The sequence below is a fragment of the Macrotis lagotis genome, chromosome 1 (assembly GCF_037893015.1).
Source record: "Macrotis lagotis isolate mMagLag1 chromosome 1, bilby.v1.9.chrom.fasta, whole genome shotgun sequence".
In the NCBI taxonomy this organism is placed as follows: Eukaryota; Metazoa; Chordata; class Mammalia; order Peramelemorphia; family Peramelidae; genus Macrotis; species Macrotis lagotis.
In genome coordinates this window covers 431,522,244-431,541,280 of record NC_133658.1, presented here as the reverse complement: position 1 = coordinate 431,541,280, position 19,037 = coordinate 431,522,244, and the positions used below count along the sequence as shown (strand labels likewise).

The window sequence follows — 19,037 nt, the reverse complement described above, 5'->3', positions numbered from 1 at the left end:
GAGAGATGATTATTGGTTGAAGAGGCTAATATTCCCATCTGCTTCATAAACTATTTAGTCCTCCAAGTTTTTCAGGAAGCATAATACAATGTTTTAAAAGCATCCCTGGATAAAGGATATGAACAAGTAAAGAAATGCCAACTACTAATAACTATAAGAAAAACATTCTAAATTATTAATGAGGAATACACATTAAATCAACTCGAGATTTCACCTTATTTCATCAAATTGGTAAAGCTGATAAAATCAAGTATTTATTATACACTCGTTGAGCTAAATACTAGGGATTCAAAGTCCAAAAAAAAATCTCTATTCTCAAGATACAGTCAGTAATGGAAATGCTACCAGAAGCAAATTAAATATACTTGGAGTTGAGACCAAGAGCAACTGTTCTGGAAATCAATTTGAAATTTTTTGAGAAAAAAATCGAAATTTTTTGAGAAAAGTTAATCATATGCTTTAACTCAAATATCTCACCATAAACACCATAGACAGTAAAGTATTTATAGCAGCACTTTTTTGAGGTAGTAAAAAATGAAAATACAGTATGTGTATATTACTTGGGGAATAACTGAAGTATATGAATGTAATGGAATGAGTCTTCCTGATTCCAGGCCTGATATTCCATCCATATGGTTACCTAGTTGTCCAGAGCACTTAGAGGTTTAAGTGACTTGACCAGGGGTCTTAGCCAATGTGTAAAAGATCTTCCTGGTTTTAAGGTCAGATCTTTGTCTGTATTGCTTTATTATATTGCATTTCTATACTTGAAATATACTGTCTTTGACAGTATCAGCGAGCTAATATTTTCACATGGTATCAAAAATGAACATCAATCTAACCTTTCTGGAGAGCAATCTATAATTATGCCTAAAAGACAACAAAAATGTGAATACCCTTTGATCTAGTAATACCACTACTGTGTCTATACCCTGAAGAGATTATGAAAAAGGGTAAAAACATCACCTGTACAAAAATGTTCATGAAAGCTCTGTTTGTGGTAGCAAAGAAATGGAAACTGAGGGAATGTCCATCAATTGGGGAATGACTTAAACTGTGGTACATGTATGTGATGGAACACTATTGTTCTATTAGAAACCAGGAGGGATGGGAATTCAGGGAAGCCTGGATGGATTTGCATGAACTGATGCTGAGTGAGATGAGCAGAACCAGAAGAACATTGTACAACCTAACAGCAACATGGGGTGATATTCAACCTTGATGGACTTGCTCATTCCATTGGTGCAACAATCAGGGACAATTTTGGGATATCTGTGATGGAGAATATCATCTGTATCCTGAGACTGAATTGTGGAGTTTGAACAAAGACCAAAGACTTTTTATGTACCTTATTTAATTTTTTTTTAAAAACTCTCTTATTATGTAATTCTGTTACATCTCATACTATATTTCTTCCTTAAGGATATGATTTCTCTCTCATCACATTCACCTTAGCAATGCATACTATGGGAATGATATAAAAACTAATAAATGGCCTTCTGTGGGGGGTGGGGGAGAGAAGCAAGATTGGGGGAAAAATTGAAAAGCTCAAAATAAACAAAATGTCATTTAAAAAATAAATAAAAGAAAATTGATGAGTAAAAAAAGAAAAATAAACATCAACACAAGTCTGAGTTGACAGATAAAATGAGAGATGGGGGACTGTTGAGGCTACCAGCCATATCTGAAGGGTTGAAGATTTCAAAACACAACAGTAGATATCATAGTATACTCAAATCAATTCTTTTACAGAAACATTTCGTGTATCCTGATTTTTCCCCCTCAAATAGAGAGACCTGGAAATAAATTACCACAGAGATCCAAATTTCTGCCTAAACAATAGAAGCTCTTGGGTATAAACTTTTCATCTGATATAAATTCCATAAAACAGCACAAGAAAGTAAGGGACTAAAGAGACAGCCCTAGGATAAAATTAACTTTTTAGAGTGTGATGTAATCAGGGGAAAAGGGTCTGGAAGAGAGTTGAGATCTGCCAAAAGAATAAAACCAAAAAAAACCCCATTTCCCCCTTTCTTCCTCCCAAAAAGGTTTGGGAGATTCAGCTCTCCCTCTGGATGGGCTCCACACACAAGCAGAGAAAACACAGTGACAAGCTGATCCTTCATCCTGTCCTCTTCCCCCGGTCCAGAAGCACCGGCGCCCTGGGAGTGTGTAGGGGTCGGGGCGGTAATGAACGTGAAGTCTGGGGACACGGCGCAAGCTCCGAGCTCCCCCTGCCCTCCCTCACCCGGGGGGGGGGGCACAGCTGGGCCTTCCAAGGAGCTCCCCCCAAGGCCGCCACGTGCCGTGACCGTGCACGTGACCCACCACCTTCCCCCCCCCCCGGGCGCGGGGCGTGACCCGCCGCCCCTCCCCCCCGGGCGCAGGCCGTGACCCGCCGTGACCCGCCGCCCCTCCCCCCGGGCGCAGGCCGTGACCCGCCGTGACCCGCCGCCCCTCCCCCGGCGCCAGGCTGTGACACCCGCGCACGGACACAGACACGCACACGGGCGGAGGCTCGTGGCCGCCCTCCCTCCCGGCCGAGGCGCGGTGGCCCCGGCGTCCTTCCGCGGGCCCAGCTTCCGGCTCCCCACCTCGCGGGCCGGCGGCCCGGTGACCCGGCTCTGCGCGCAGTCCCCGGGCTCCAGTCCTCCCTGCGGCCCAGGCGGGCGGCCGTGCAGAGCGAAGCCGCGGCGGGGCGGGCGCAGGGGCCTCCGCCCGCAGGCCGCGGCCGCCATTCGCGCCCCCTCCCCGCCCCGCGGCCCGCGCCGCTTTACGGCAGCCTCGTAAAATGGCGGCGGCGGCGGAGGAGGAGCCGGAGAGGGAGCCGGAGCCCGAGGGCCGCGGCGCGGCCGTGTTCTCGCCCGGGGAGGGGCGGGCGCCGGAGGCGGGGAGGCACAGCCCGCCGTGGCCGGCCGAGCCGCCCCCGCCCGCCGAGGCGGCGCAGGCCCGGCGCGAGGAGTCGGGGCGGAGCTGCATGGCGGCGGGCCCGGGGTGTGTGGGCGCCCTTCCGGGCGTGGGGGCGGGGCGGCGGAGGCGGGGCGGGCGGCGGCGGGGCATGGCGGCGGGGCGGGCGCGGGGCGGCGGGCGCGGGGCGGGGGCACCACACGGGCCGCTCTCCTTCCAGAGCCCGGCTTGAGGCGACGGGAGCCAAAGCGAAGGAGCCCCGCGAGGAGGCGGACGGCCCCCCGCAGCGCCCCCCGGACGGGCCCGGGAGGTAGGTGCCCCCGCCGGGCCAGAGCCCCTCCCTTGGCTCCTCCGCGCCCCCCCACGCGAGGATGCGCCCCGTTTCTGCCGTGCTGCCCTTTGCCCCGTAGTTCTCAGGAAACTAAACCTGCATCGCCTCCCCTCCTCCCCCTGGAGCGTGGCCCCCGGCTTTGCGGGGCCCAGATGGGGTGCCCCCGTGTCCTCGCGGCCACGCCTGCCCCCCGGCTTTGCGGGGCCCAGATGGGGGTGCCCCCGTGTCCTCGCGGCCACGCCTGCCCCCCCCGGCTTTGCGGGGCCCAGATGGGGTGCCCCCGTGTCCTCGCGGCCACGCCTGCCCCCCGTATTTGCTTGGGACTTGGGGACACGGATGTTCACCGCGCCCTCCGGCAGTCCAGACTTGGAGCCCCGTGGGCTCCCCTCCCCCCCCCCCGTGGCTTGACCCTATTGTGAGGTCAAGGCCAAGTCAAGGACTGCGATTTCCTGGAACCAGGCAGCCCTGCGCGGGACGCCGGGCACGGAAGGTGGCCCCGATGGCTAGTCCCTGCGCCCTGGGCTCCCTCCAGAACTGGGGCAGGGCGACTCAGGATGTGACTGAGCCTTGGCACCCAAGCCCCAAAGGGGCTCATCCTTGATAACATAACTTCATAACTTCTGCAAGCAAGCACAGGGTCTGGCCAGTTCTACACTGCTCAGCCATTTAACATTAATTCTTTCCTTCTGGGTAACTCTGAGAAACTATTGATGTAATGACACCAGTAGAATTTAAGGTGGGAGGGGGCACCTGGTCCAAATACTCATTTGTCTCTGCGTCCCTAAAGTTTTGTGCTGTTTTTTTTCCCAATATCTATATATGTATATTTATATGTATATGTATATGCATATATAGCCCTGCTATATGTAAAACCAAAAGGACGTTTGAAATTGGCATTTGTGAGTAAAGGTCTTTATCAATTGGCAAAACGGAGGAATACCACCACAAAACTGTCTTTAAACCATTCTGGACTCTTGGCAGTGGAGGGATGTTTAGTTTGAGTAGCAGGACTCTATCCCATGTGGATCTGATTTGCAGATAGAAGGGAAATGGCTAAGTATCACGGGAGGGGCTTTAAAAATAGATTGTCTAGTCTGTCTTCTCTCCCTTGCATTTTATAGATGAGGAAATTGAAAGAAGATAAATGATCTTTCTCATCACATTCAACTTAGATCAATGTATAGGAACACTGCTTTCTGTGGGGGTGGAGTGGGGAGAGAAATGAAATTGGAAAATTGTAAAATTCAAAATAATTAATTTTAAAAATAAAATAAATGGGTATCAAAAATGAAAGAAAGAAGGGAAATGAGGTAATTGACCCAGTGTCCAGAAGTAGGTAATAAAGTAGTAGAACTTAGGATCCAATCCAGCCCTTCTAACTTCAAATATCACCTGCCTTTACACTAGTGCTGAATGTCTCATGTGTTCCAGTGACACTCCTTGTGGAGAGCTTGCCAGATCTTTAAAGTAGAGATTGTTGAGGAAAATAGAAAATCTGTAGATCAGGTAATGAAGATTTAACAGAAATCTGTTGTATTTGATTTTTGTTTGGGGAGATGGAGAGAAGGGTAAGACTTTCTCTGTATTCTTGCTTAACTAGCTTAGTATTTATTGTTAGATTTCCTTTCTTAAAAAAAAGAAGGGTGAGGGTGCTTAGATCAAAATAGGAAAAAAGAATTTTACTTATCCTCTATTTTCAATAAATTTTTATTAAACTTTAATATTGTGTAAAGCAAAAAAAGATTAATTTGATGGCTTTTAAAAAAACTTAACAAACTAAAAGACTAATTTGTGACTTACTTTTCAAATGTGTGTCTTGCTTATTTTATTGCAGTTGAAGATATTTGAAATACATAGGCACAGCAAATCAAAATAGGAAAAAAGAATTTTACTTATCCTCTATTTTCAATAAATTTTTATTAAACTTTAATATTGTGTAAAGTAAAAAAAGATTAATTTGATGGCTTTTAAAAAAAACTTAAAAGAACAGAAACTAAAAGACTAATTTGTGACTTACTTTTCAAATGTGGTGTGTCTTGCTTATTTTATTGCAGTTGAAGATATTTGAGATACATAGGCACAGCACCACAGAGCAAACAAGTGGTAAAGAATCCAAGTCTTCTTTGTTTCTAGTCCTGGGCTCAGAGCACATAATAAAGTATAGAACTATTTTTTCTGCTGTTATTTGGTTAGTTTTGATAGGTCTTCATCTATTCTCCTCATGACATAAAAATTTCAAATGGCAAAGAAAAATTTCATTGGCAGGGTATGCCAAGCACGAATGGCTTCAAATACATGTCTAGTAACAAACACTCTACTTGTTAGCTGAGAAACATTATTAAGTTCAGGTTGGCCTGGGGGAGTAATGATTTTTGAGTCTTCAGCTACTCTTGAAGATTTTTCTACTTAGTCATTGAAAGATTACTGAATGTTGAAAGAATGTCAAAGTTTCGGATTCTTGAAATGTACTCTTGTGAAATGTAGCCAAAGACTTAAGCAACATTTGAAATAGAAAGCTAACGTAATTCCACCATGTAAAGAAAAATATGGAAGAAATGAAATGGTTTGAAAAGGAATTAATAATACTTGCTTGACAACTGTTTTGTAAAGACATTATGCTAAAATAAAATCTTTTTTTTTTTTTTTTTAGCTCTTGTGAAATTGAACCAGATAAAAGTATGGATATGGGGAATCAACATCCTTCTATCACTAGGCTTCAGGAAATACAAAAGGAAGTCAAGAGTATTGAACAACAAGTAATTGGCTTCAGTGGTCTCTCAGGTGACAAGAACTATAAGAAGCTGGAGAGGATTCTGACTAAACAGCTTTTTGAAATTGACTCTGTAGATACTGAAGGAAAGGGGGATATTCAGCAAGCCAGGAAAAGAGCTGCTCAAGACACAGAGCGACTTCTCAAAGAACTGGAGCAGAACGCAAATCACCCGCACCGGATAGAAATAGACAATATTTTTAAGGAAGCTCAGACACTTGTCAAGGAAGAGATTGCTCCACTCTGTAGTGGAGATAACCAGGTAACTGATGAATTTGAAGATGCCATCCAGGATATTATACTGAGACTGACACATGTAAAAACTGGAGGGAAAATCTCTTTGCGGAAAGCAAGATATCACACATTGACTAGAATATGTGTCGTTCAAGAAATTATTGAAGATTCCATGAAGAGACAGCCTTGCTTGCCACTTTCTGAAGATACACATCCTTCTGTCTCCAAAATAAATTCTGTTATGTGTGACGTGAACAAAGCCAGAGGGACTCTTATTGCTCTTTTAATGGGAGTAAACAACAGTGAGACTTTCAAGCACTTGTCCTGTGTTCTCTCGGGATTTATGGCTGATCTGGATGCTTTAGATGTTTGTGGACGTACAGAAATAAGAAATTATAGGAAGGAAGTAGTAGAAGCTATCAACAAATTATTGAAATATTTGGAGTTAGAAGAAGAAGCAGATTCTACTTATGCATTTGACTTGGGACAGAATCAATCCATTTTAAAAATAGAAGGGATCCTCAAAAAAACGAGAGAAGTGAAGAGTGAGCTTCTTAAAGCACAAAATCCTTCTGATTTATACCAGGGATCAAAGACAGAATTGCAGGGTTTAATCGGACAGTTGGATGAAGTGAACCTTGGAAAGAACCCTTGTATCAGAGAAGCAAGAAGAAGAGCTGTAATAGAAGTACAAACAGTTATCACTTTTATTGACTTGAAGGAAGCTCTTGAGAAAAGAAAGCAGGGAATTGCTGAGGAACACCCATCTCACAAATCCATCTGGAATGTTCTTGGAAGCTTGTCTGACATCCAGCGAGAAGTTCTGTCATTTGATGGAAATAGAACTGATAAGAACTATATACGACTGGAGGAGCTCCTCACAAAGCAACTGCTAGCCCTAGATGCTGTGGATCCTCAAGGAGAAGAGGAGTGCAAAGCTGCTAGAAAACAAGCTGTGAAGCTTGCACAGAACATTCTCAGCTTTCTCGACTTGAAATCAGATGAATGGGAATACTAAGATACCAGAGGTCACACATTTGATATTGCTTGTTTTGCACTTTATGTAGATTTCTATATGTTTATAGAGAGCTTTTTCAGTCTACTGAGGCATGTATGATTTAAACATGCATATTTTAATACCAGTATTTGTTTATGACCCCTGACTTAAGCAGATCATCTACCATTTTTCACAGTGCAAACAAAGATGTATTTACAGCCTATTAGCATTTCCATTTGGGTTGTATTATCTGTATGATATATATTTTCATTCTTCTGAAAAAAATGAGTTTTCTTAGAAGCAGAGTTTACAGTAATTGATCTATTTTTAAAAATGGATAGTGCAAAAGTAAAAAATGCAGATGGTCTGAAATCTAGATCGCCGCCTTACACAGTATGGGAAATAATTATGAAAATGAGAAATCAGTTATTTGCCTGATAAGATTAAGATCCAGACACTAGAGCAGCACAAAATTTTTTTAATATGCTAAATAAAAGCAAAAAGGAAAACCAATTTTTAAAATTTAGAAATGCTTATTTGTTTTTCCATTTTTACTATTTTTGTTGTTTGAACCACTTCTTTGGTAAGAACTCCTTTTTTGTTATAAAATTATGAAAACTAATAGCAAAAAGGGGAGAATCTTAGATTGTATTGAAGGAGGAACAGAAGTACTCCATACTTTCAAAGACAAAGTTTTTGTCTTTTTTTTTAGGTTGTATGTTAAATCTGGGTTGAACTCTAGTAATGGATTTGGATTGATAATTTTTTTTTTTTGGTTCAGTTTTTTATATTTGGGGGAAATGGAAAACTTAAGGAGACTAGAAATGAGTAACTTGTTATCAATGGCAGGTTATGCTAAGAGTAAGAAAACATATATATATATATATATATAAATATATATATATATATAAAATGCTTTTATTCCATCTGGCAAGCTTGTTAAATAAACACAATGTTATTTCACAACAGATTATTGTAAAACACAGCCACCGAAATATTTTCTGTGACTTGTCATTATAAGAAATTAATTGCCACTGGAAAAGACATGCCAGCATTTTAAGCATCAAACTAAAAGGAAAAAGGCATTGAAATAGTGATGCTAGGTAGATTAGATTCCTGAGGGTAATTTTATTCATATGTAGAAGCTTTTTTTATTCAGAAATAGGCATTGAAACATAGTAGCAATGTATGAAAATTTTCATAAAATTCCATAAGCATTTTTCTAAATTTGATTATCTGCTAGCCCAAACAAAAGAATTTCTGTGAAGCTCTTAAGTGCCTTTTTAGTATCTTAAAAGTAGTTCCATCTTTATAGATTCCTATATTCTAATATGGGGCATCCAGACATTTCTATAAATTATCCCTCAGAAAATATTAAAACCTATTAGACTATATAGGTTGAACCATATATTAATATTTACTTTCAGATATTTTTGTTGTTTGAATTAGAAAAATTCTTGGTAAAGGAAAAATTTTAATAGATAAAAGTATTACTTTAAACAAGTGGTAAGCTTTTTAGCTTTTGTTTTTGTTTTTACTTAATTACCTTCATGCTTTTGTCAACATTATATAATAGAAGCCTGGAAGCCAGAAGCATAAGCAATTTATTATGTATGATGGCTTTTTTGCCCTGTATTCCCTAGACCATCATAGTATACCATTTAGTTTATATTTTTACTTTTTTCCTAAACTCTTGAATATTGTTGCTTCACTGACTTTTTTTAATGATCACTTTAAACTCTAAAGTGACTATGGTCCTTGAGTCATAATATTGTCTGTTAATTGAATGTGCCATTTTCAACCTCTTGAGAGCTAAGGTGTGACATAATGATACATTTGACACCACCCCAGTTTTATTTTCTTTATTTTGTATTGTGTCATAAAATGGAGGGATTATTCAAAATTAAATTATATCCACTAACCTTTAGAGTACAACATTTTTTCGTGCAATTTTTTCCAAAGTATTTCCAATGACTTATTAAAAGAAGATATCATTTAAAGCTGCTTAGTATTAGTCACTGTCTGTATGTGGTGCTAAATTTGCCAGTTGATTTTAATTAATCACAGGGTTAATTTGTCCATCAAAACTGCCAGATCAGTCTTGAAAGATCTAATAGATTGACTGTCTTGATGGTTGGAGAAAAATTTTAAATGATCTGTTTAGTCAAAATGTTCAAGCATGCCTTTTGTTTCTTTAATCTATTTCTTATTGCCAAGGATCCATTCCTGTTATTCTTACTGGTATAATGAACTCCAGGAATGCACAGGTTAGTTTTTCTATTTTACTTATTAGGAACTGGTTTGAGTTACAATGTAATTTACAAGTTGGCTCATTATACTGTATTTTAATAATTTTTGCATGAAGAAATATTATAAGGACAACATACAAAAAAAAGTATGACCTGTACTTGTGTTACTGAATAATCATAAAACATTTATCTGAAATATGTACTCTATGTTCATAATTAGAGTGACCAGAGGAGGTGTTTGTTTTCTTTAGCTTTTGTAGATCTTTTATTCAATTAAGGTAAAATGGACCAGACCATAATGAAGTAGTTATTAGAAATAAATATTCCTACCAAATAGAATTTAAATAAAATACTTTAATTTTGTTAAAGTGATGGTATAATATATTTGCAGTAGTGGCAATACAGCATACATTTTGTGTAGTTTTGAGAAAAATGTGAAATTATTTGTGGGGGGGTTGTCATTTGTCATACTGCTTTTCTGAAATTTTATGCAGATTTGTAATTGTCTTAAGTTTATTCTGCAAGTTCAGGATTTTCTTAGTTATTTAAGCATTCAGATGACCAGTTCTTTCTTTTTTTTCTTTAAAAAAAATTCTTTGGGAAATACTTGCCATTGTTAAAATGTATAACTACACATAAGTATTTGTGAGTGTTTATTTCCTACCCCTCCTGATTGTATTAAAAAAAGTAATAGTGTGTCAAGATAGTTTAAAATTGTTTTGAATTATATATTCATATATACTTAATTACTAACGAAATAAAATCTCAGCTTTGGTATGGAGGAAGGGCATAAGCTAATCTAAGAAGTGTGGTTTTTTTTTTGTTTTAATGACTAATTGTGTTTAGTAATTTTCAGTAAAATTGATTCAAATTGGGGAGGAATTGGGAGAAGTCTCTTTTCCTAGGGCACCAGTGACCACAAAGGATGTAATGGTGCAAGCCTGTTGTAACTGAACTTCATTCCTTGGAGTTGGAGATCTGTCCTTGGCCAAAGTCATGTTTTTTTGTCTTGGATGGGGTTTGGAGGCAGGGTGTCATTCTAAGAGAAAAGTAGGTATATATGGCAAAAAGCTGCCACTATCTTTACATCAAAGAAGGGAAGGGAGGGAAGTTATGTCCTAGTTTTATATAATTTTATGATTCATAGATTCTACTACTGGGTTGTTTTGGTTTTTTTTGCAAGGCAAATGGGGTTAAGTGGCTTGCCCAAGGCCACAAAGCTAGGTAATTATTAAGTGTCTGAGACTGGATTTGAACCCAGGTACTCCTGACTCCAGGGCTGGTGCTTTATCCACTACGCCACCTAGCCGCCCTGATTCTACTACTGTTAATCAAGTTTCTGACATTAAAAGTATCATTGAAAGGCATCCTCTTACATAAATATCCTTGCAAGTTCCTTCTCTTGGTTATATTTGAGATTCTTTGTATTTAGGGTTTTTGAACTATCCAAGTGTGGTACTTAACAATCTAAGGTATTTAAAATTGAAGGGATGGATGCATGTTTGCAGTAACTGTATTATTTGCAGATAATTGCATCTATTATACAGCACTTTTATTACTATCTTTAAGTGATTTCCTGGTGGTTGTTTTTTTTTCCCCTCTTCTCTGTTTTCCAGGTGATTCAGACCAGAAAAACAAGGGCAGCTTGTTCAGCCATGCAAATTTAGAGTGGGCCCAGGAACCAAAAGAAACTAGTACAGGTGGAAAGGAAATCACACTTTGTGAAGAGTTAAGAATTTTAATAAAAATGGAAAATTTTACTCTTCCTAACCCCTATGCTGCTTTGAAGCTATTGAGACTTATGACCTAATTTAGTTTAGATCATAGCATGTAGAGTTAGAAGGAATCTAGAAATCTTTTTTTCATACCCTCACTGTGATGTTGGTCAATTCACCACGAGTACTTAATTTGTGCATGGTTTGGGAGTCCAAAGAATAACACCTCAAGGAATATAGACAGAAAAGCTGTACATAAGCAAACAGGTAAATAATTCAAAGGAAGAGATTGTCTTAGAGTAGTTCTAGATTGCTTTTTAATCTTTATTCTCTGTCATTCTTTAAGCCCACAATTTTTTATTCTTTTTTTGTGGCATAGACCCTTTTGACAGTTCAGTGAAACCTATTGAGTCCCTTTCTCAGAATGACTACTGCTTCTAGTCCTTTGTTTTTATGGCTCTCATTTCAAATACTCTTTCCTTTCAAGTTAGAGAGTCCGTTAGGATTATAACATCAATAAGAGTCTCAAAATACTTAAGTGACATCTGGATGGAGGAAGCATAAGAGAACAAAAAGCAGTAGTACTCAAATACAATTATGTTAAAAAGATCACACTTTAAAATATCTTAGAATAAAAGTCCACTAAAAAAATCTTACAATCTTTATCATAGTGGAGAAGTAACTTTGAATCCTTCCAACTCACAAATTCTATCAAACTGCTAAACTGAATATAAAAATATCTGAACTCTACTAAACAACAACCAGCTTATTCCAAAGGCTCAACATCAGAGTATGAATCTTTTGGCTGCAAATAATTAAGCATAGATGGGATTGTAAGTAATCAGGCAGCTGAAATTATAGTCTTTAAGCATACTAGAAAAATATAGATTGTTATTAAAATTATTAAAATTTTAAATTGCACTAGGAGATCGAGAATACCAAATTTGAACCCCAAAGAGTTACCATGTGTTTGTTTGCAATCCTTTGCCCATAAAAAATTAGAATGTAATTTTCATTGTATTTTAGGGGTCTCCAAAAGCCTTTACTTTTTCTCCCCAGGCTTTTTGTAGCTTCTGGAGGGTCTGGCCAAGTTGTTCAAATGATACTGATATATTAAAGACATCATTGTCTCATCTGTATAGAGTGATTGGCTTTAGCTCCTAACTACTAGTCTGTCTTTGTCTTGAACGTGAAATGGATAAATGTGATTCGATATCGTATGATGAATTTTTCACACCTTTGTAAACATGTTAGTTTTGGTCTATGAGCACAAGATTTATCTGCTTTATGATTTTGAACCACTGATGTTCTGCTATGACAGTAGCCTATAACTAGAAGATTTAACGTGATATTTACCTCATGTTCATACAGCACTTTAAGCATTCTTTACTCAACATCACTCTGGTACAAAGGTTATCTCCATTTTACAGATGATGAAACGAACACTGGAGTTGGGACTCAGCGTTGTTCACACAGCTGGTAAGAGCTGTGATGCAAACCTAGGACTCTTCACTTCATATTCAACATTCTGCTATACCCCATTGCATCTCTCATGTGATATAGGACACAATCTCAAAGTTGAAAAGACTTCAGAGGCCATTTAGTACAACCCATACTTGAATAGGAATACCCATTCATCTAGCCTCAGCTGCAAGACCTCTAGCAATGGAAATTCTACTCTTAACAAGAGCTGTTCAAAAGTGGTAAGGCTGCCAAAGTGGTAATGTGTTTTATTATATTGAGCTTAAATCTGCTTCCCTGTAACTACTGTTCTCCATCTATAAACAGGATTGTGACCAGGAAAAAAAAATTATAGCAGTTAAAGATTAGAGTTAAGATACTTCACTTTCTCTTTCAAGGCCTTAGTTTTCCTGAACTGTAAAACTAGGTGGGAAGGGTAGATTCAGTGATCTCTAAGGTCTCTCTTCAGTTCTAGTATCATATGATTGTCTCGTTTTATTGGGATTGATTTAGACCCAAAGAACTAAACCCCCTCCCCCACCCTCAGTTTTATAGCTGAGGAAAACCAAAGCCCCTGAGGAAGACCCACGGTATCTCAGCTTTAACCCTGAGCTGCTGCTATGCAGGCATTTTGTTTTGTGGTCAGAATCATTTAAGAGAGATTAAAAAGATTTAAAAACATGCATTTATTAAGCAGATTTCTGTCCCTAATAATGGAACTTCCAGTAAGAGAATGAGGCATAAACATAGGTGATTGATCCATAACATTACATGATTTTAAGTGCTACATAGCTCATCTGAGGAAAAATCATTGTGTATCACAAGATTTGTGTAATACTTTATGGAAAAGCCTTGAAAGCTGCCTTCTGTTTGCTAGTGAGCCAAGTTATTAAGTATTATGCCTCACTTTCCTCTATCAAATTTAATTAAACAGCCATTGAATAAATGTCAACTTTGTGCAAGGTGTACTATATTGACAAATGATGATAACAAATGTATCATACAAGCCTGGCTTTAAAGTATAAACTATGGTAGTAGGGAGAAGTACAGAGATGTCTAGGCAAGATGGCAATGAGAAATTTGAGGTGAGAGATCACCTGCCCAGAAAGCTAGAAGGATTCAGGAAGGAGATTATTTCTTAAATGTTTAGGCTTAAAGAAAGGATCTTCAGCAGAAGGCAAAGTAAGAAGAGAGGTCTATCTAGGTATGCACTATGGTTAATAAAGACAGAGGGAAGAGCAGGACAGAGTGGGACAAAGGACCTCAAGAGTAGACCAATAAGCTGGAATTCACAGAATCTGAAGGGAAATAAATAGTGTGTGATAACTGAACAGGTGAGTAGAGCCAGATTATTGACAATCTTGAATACTAGAGTTGGGTTTATAGTGTATAATGGATAATTACTGAAGGTTTTTAAGATGATGGCTAGATCAGAACTGCATTATTAGGAAGATTATTTAGGCAATTAGTCATAGGATGGAGAGTCTTGAGGCAGGAAAATCACCTACAGAGCCTATTGCAGTGATCTAGGAGAGAAGTAATGGGGCTCTGAATTAAGAGATGAATGAAGAGCCAAAGAGAAAGTTAGGAGATTGTGACTGTATGTTGGGAGTAAGGAGACAGGGAGGCATCATAGGACAAACTTCCTAGCTTTGACATCAGGGAGGATGGATAGGGCAGGTTGAAGACATTGTACTTAATTGTCTTTACATTTCTTCCAACCTTAATGTCCTGAGACTCAAAGAAGTGTAGGTCTGATTTTTTGGTAGAGTGTGCTGGGATAGTTGGGGATGAGATCCTTTGTTACAGCTCTGATCTGTAACTAGGGTGATATAAAATGCAAACTTGTGTTCCCCTTTGATAAGAGTGATAAGATTTGGAGTAAGAAGACCCAGGAACAGATGATCCCTAAACTGCTGAGGTTTACAAAGTGTAAACTGGATTGTAGGGAATACTCGTTTTTAGACCAGGTCTAAGCATACTAAGCAGACTACATTTCAAGCCCTTAAACATGGACTACATTCTCCCAAGTAGTGATCATCTATCTGTGGGAAAATAAATCAATCATTGAACTGCTTCTTCAGCTCCAGGTCCTTTTCTATCATGAATTAGATATTAGGGATAATATTAATAGTCCCATACATCATAAAGAGACTATCTGATTGTGGCATCCTTTCCAAAAGATAAGCATTCATGGAATGTAGGTAGAAAACTGGTGTAACTGGCAACAGTGACCTCAATTTTACATAGTTTTTTGCACATTAAAAAAGAAAATCTTTGTCTAAATTTTAAATTGTTGCCTGTAGATAGGGAATAAGCATTTATTAAATGATTACTTTGTGCCAGTTACTGAAGTGCCAGATACTGTAATATTGTCTTTTGTGTTATCATGATTTACGTTTTAAGGCTGAGGAAACTGAGGCAGACATGTTAAGTGACTTGTCTAGGGTCACACAGGAAGTATCTGAGGCAATTCATTAGATTTGAATGCAGTTCTTCCTGACACAAAGTCCAGCACTAACTTAATATTGATAGCTTTTGTTTGTATAACACTTTCATTTCCAAAGAACTCACCCCACTTCCCTACACTGTGAAGTGATTAAAAGAAGATCTTTAGGGTTTATCAAGTACTTTACCTAACAGAAACCCTATGGTATAGAATATATAAGTATTGCTATTCTGTAGCATGATGGAAAGAACATTGGGAGACTTTGGTCTGAAGCCATAGCAAGGGGCTATGCAGGTAGCAACTCAGTCCAGAGCTTTTGTCCTTTTGCTGACTCTGCTTCCATATCTCCTTCACCAAGTACTTCATGAACTAGCATTGCCATTGATGTCTCCCAAACTCTGTGGTGGCCTCCATCAAGAGTGAAGCTGCTGCTGCAGATGCAACTTGCAAGGAAACATTACTAATTAGTAGTACAAAGGCAAAGTATAATCAGTATTCTAAAGGGACAAGAAGAGGTGCTTTCCTTCTGATAGGGTTAACTTTTCAAATGTCTGCTTTAAAGGTTAAAAACAAGCAGACATTTGTGGGAGGAGTAGACAAGTGTAAGCTGTGTAAGCTGTTTGGAAGGTATTTTGCCAGTAATCTTACCTCTGCTAGTACAGCTGGAGTCATTTGTTTTGTCTACCCATTGGATTTTGCCAGAACCTTCTTGGTAGCTGCTGTTAAGAAAGCTGGTGCTAGGAAAGAATTCAAAGCTAGAAAGCTACCTTTTGAAAAAAATCACCAAATCTGATAGAATCTGGGAATCAATGTTTCAGTGCCTCTATTATGTATAGAGCAACCTATTAGAATCTATGACAGAGCAAAAGGCATGTTCCCAGATCCTAAGAAAGTGATTGTATCACACCTAGGGGAGGTGTGGTCTCCTATCCCTTTTGTGGGGATGATCAGTTCTTTCATTTCATAGATGAAGAGTCTGATACCCAGACAGATTGCCCTTAACTTGTCCAGTGTCACACCACAAGTAGAACAACTGAGATCCAAGTGGTCTTAGTCCCTTAGATGACGAATGTATTCTGTGTGCAAAGGAACTGATATCATGTACAATAGGACAATTGGTTTCTGGATTAATAGTGAAAGATGAAGGTGGTGAAACTTTCTTGAAGGGTGCCTGGTGCATTGTTCTTAGAGACATGGGCAGAGCTTTCATGCACAATTGGCCTAGATAATGAATTGAAGAAAATATTTGAGATATATCCTAACTAAAAATGGAAACTGAAAAATGTACCAGACCAAGTTTGGATTAGGCTATCCAAGGGAAAAAAAACCATAGTGAAGTACTTTTCCAATCCAGGTCATCATATGGTAGAGAGTTCTATGGGTGTTATGTTCTAGGTTCTGGGTCTAGTAAAGAGGCTGAGTGGAATATTCCAGCAAAACTGAAAAGCAGTGTTCCAGAGCAAGAAGGCCCAGATTGGGATCATGGAAACTGACACTGTGCAAGAAGCAGTAATAAGGTACATTAGGAAACTGCATCCTCTGGGTAGACTAAAGTGAGAACCTGTACTTGCTGTGGGCCAGGTACTGGGCTAAGCACTGGGGACCTCAGTAGGCCAGACTGTTTACTGCATATAAGAGGAGATGTTATTTGTAAAGCACAGTGCCTGGCACAAAGGAAGCACTTGTGCCCTTCCTTTCCCTTCCCAAGATATGATCTTGAATCCCACCTCTTCCCCTGATTGTCCTTGAGCAAATTATTTTACCTCCCTGAGACTATTAGTTCTTTTGGTTCAAAGCTCCTCCTAATCTGACTTCCCTCTGCCTTTCCAGTTTTCCTACACAGCAGCACATTCTCTTCAATACAGTGACATTGGCATAGTCGACCTCACTTTCTCAGACAAGTCGCTCCATCGAGAGGTCTGTAGGCATCTTCGCTGGCTGTCCCCCTTGTATGGAATGATCTCCCTTCCCATCTCCATCTCTTGGTTACCTTGTCTTCAAGTCCCTGCTAAAATCCTACCTTCCGCTGGAAGGCTTTCCAGATTCCTTTCAATTCCAGTGCCTTCCCTCTGATTATTTATCATCTCCCTTCTTTAGATTGTGAGCTCCTTGAGGGCATGGATTGTCTTTTAAGTTTCTTTGTATACCCAGTGCTTAACCCATTGCCTGGAACAAAGTGGATGCTTAATAAATGTATTTTAACTGACTGTACTGATCAAGAAGCAAGTTCAGAAACAAGCACCATCTGTTGTCACTATAAGCCCCAAAGTGCAATAGAATCTCAGATCCAGCCTCCAGTCCATGAAGCCTGCAGCAGAATAACCAGGTCAAGAAACCCACAAGGAAGCCCACAGTTCTGTCACACTGAACCTGCAGAACTTTCCAGACTGGGTTGTGTTTGAGTCTAGCAGCAGTCTACTCTTGCTCAAATTCAAACTCAAGAACTTGGCAGAACTTTGATTGGGAGGGCAGTGCCCAGACTTTGCCCTGCTCAAATCACTGATACACCACTGAAAATTTGAACATTCTCAGCTTGAATATGAGATCCTGGAATAATATTCAGTACTTTGAGAAAAGAGCAATAGGATCCAAGAGAAAACAAAACCAAACAAGCATAGCCCAGTCATTACCTCCAGAAGTACAGAGAGCCTGTATCTAACATAAGTCTGAAGTCTGGAAGTATGGCTGGGGAAATGAATAAACAAAAATAATCTGGGTGGAGCTAAGATGGCAAATTAAAGGTAGCCAACCAGGCCAATTCTTCCAACTTTAACAACTCCAAACAACTTTAAAATAACACTTCAAATCAAGGTGTCAGGATGAGACATTTTTCTAGCCTAAGAAAACTTAAAATTTGATAGAAGTCTATGACACTACAGTAGAGGTCTGTCCAAAAGCCTACAGACATGGCTGAGGCAACAGTGGCTAGTGAAGAACTCTTAGCCTAGAGATGAGAGATCAGATAACTGGTCAGAAAGAGATTATAGGGAATCCTTTGCTGGCACTGGTTACAACTGGTACTAAGTGGCAACTTAGCCTGGAACTCAGTTCCCGCTCATAGTTACAGGTCAGAGAGGGGCACTAATGATAAAAGGGAGCAGGGACCCTGGTTACAATTCCAAGCTAAAAAAGATTGCTGTATGGGCAGCTATTGGTTATCAGGTACCCTTCCTTGGGTAAATACTCCCTGCATGCCAGGGAGATAAGTGATGATCTCTCTCTCCCAGGATCACACTGCCTTGGAAGCATAAAAAAACAGATCTTCAGGACTAGCTCTGAAAACAGTATAAAAAGTCTGAAACTTGGAATGGTTCCTCCCAGGTGAACAGAGCCCAACTTTAACATGAAATTTAAAGTCAAGCAGGCTTGAAAAAATGAACCACAAAAAATTTGTCTATAATAGTTATTGAAAAACTTAGTAACTCAAATGCTAAGCGCAACAAGAATTCCTGGAAGAGTTAAAATAGAGATAAAATTAGCAACCTGGAAAAAATGCACAAAAATTCACTGAAGAAAATTCCTTAAAAATCAGAATTGGGCAAGTGGAAGCTAATGATTTCATGAGACATCAAGAAACAAAAGTCAAACAAATTGGAGAGTAAATGGAGGATGATAGGCAGTGCTTGAATCTCATCAAAGAGGGAGGAATATACACAGTTGTGTATAGAAATGTAACTTGCCTAATATGGAAGTAAGGGAAAAGAGTAAGAGGAAGGGGTCTGTGATTAGAGGGAGGGTGGGACTAAGGCAGGCAGTGGTGAGAAGTAAAATAGACAAGAAGGGGCCTCATGAAAAGGGGTGAAAAATAAAAATGGAAGAAAATGGGATGGAGGAAATATACAGTAAATTCTGAATGTGAATGGGATGAGCGCACCTCTGAAATGGAATCAGCAGAATGGATTAGAAACTAAATCTGTGCTGTTT

At 39.6% G+C, this 19,037-nt stretch overlaps 2 protein-coding genes across 10 annotated transcripts in view; one reads left to right on the top strand and one right to left on the bottom strand.

The window, feature by feature from the left end:
• COA8 (cytochrome c oxidase assembly factor 8) overlaps positions 1-2,987 on the bottom strand; it is a 28,830-nt gene extending 25,843 nt beyond the window's left edge. Inside the window, exon 1 of the mRNA XM_074213186.1 lies at positions 2,595-2,987. Within this exon, the coding sequence (XP_074069287.1) occupies positions 2,595-2,738 (144 nt within the window). The 5' untranslated portion in view covers positions 2,739-2,987. The remainder of the gene's footprint in view (positions 1-2,594) is intronic.
• On the top strand, positions 2,496-17,612 carry BAG5 (BAG cochaperone 5). Of its 9 annotated transcripts, XR_012473875.1 has the most exons (7): positions 2,496-2,994; positions 3,128-3,217; positions 5,889-7,270; positions 11,105-11,470; positions 12,634-12,906; positions 16,509-16,630; positions 16,944-17,612. XR_012473875.1 is itself a non-coding variant. In XM_074213181.1 (4 exons), the coding sequence occupies exons 1-3, from the start codon at positions 2,792-2,794 to the stop codon at positions 7,258-7,260; spliced, it is 1,665 nt and encodes a 554-aa protein (XP_074069282.1). In that variant the 5' UTR covers positions 2,496-2,791; the 3' UTR covers positions 7,261-7,270; positions 11,105-12,619. The 9 variants fall into 9 exon arrangements, 6 of the variants coding, with proteins under 6 accessions (XP_074069282.1, XP_074069281.1, XP_074069283.1 ...); XR_012473877.1 differs by lacking the exon at positions 16,509-16,630 and having other exon boundaries at positions 16,944-17,605; XR_012473876.1 differs by lacking the exon at positions 11,105-11,470 and having other exon boundaries at positions 16,944-17,599.
• The last annotated feature ends 1,425 nt before the right edge of the window (positions 17,613-19,037 follow it).

Excerpts from the sequence above, each read along its gene's own strand:
- BAG5 (XM_074213181.1), top strand. The coding sequence starts at position 2,792 with ATGGCGGCGGCGGCGGAGGAGGAGCCGGAGAGGGAGCCGGAGCCCGAG. Across the intron at positions 2,995-3,127 it reads TGCATGGCGGCGGGCCCGGG|AGCCCGGCTTGAGGCGACGG; the intron begins GTGTGTGGGCGC and ends CTCTCCTTCCAG. Across the intron at positions 3,218-5,888 it reads CCCCCGGACGGGCCCGGGAG|CTCTTGTGAAATTGAACCAG; the intron begins GTAGGTGCCCCC and ends TTTTTTTTTTAG.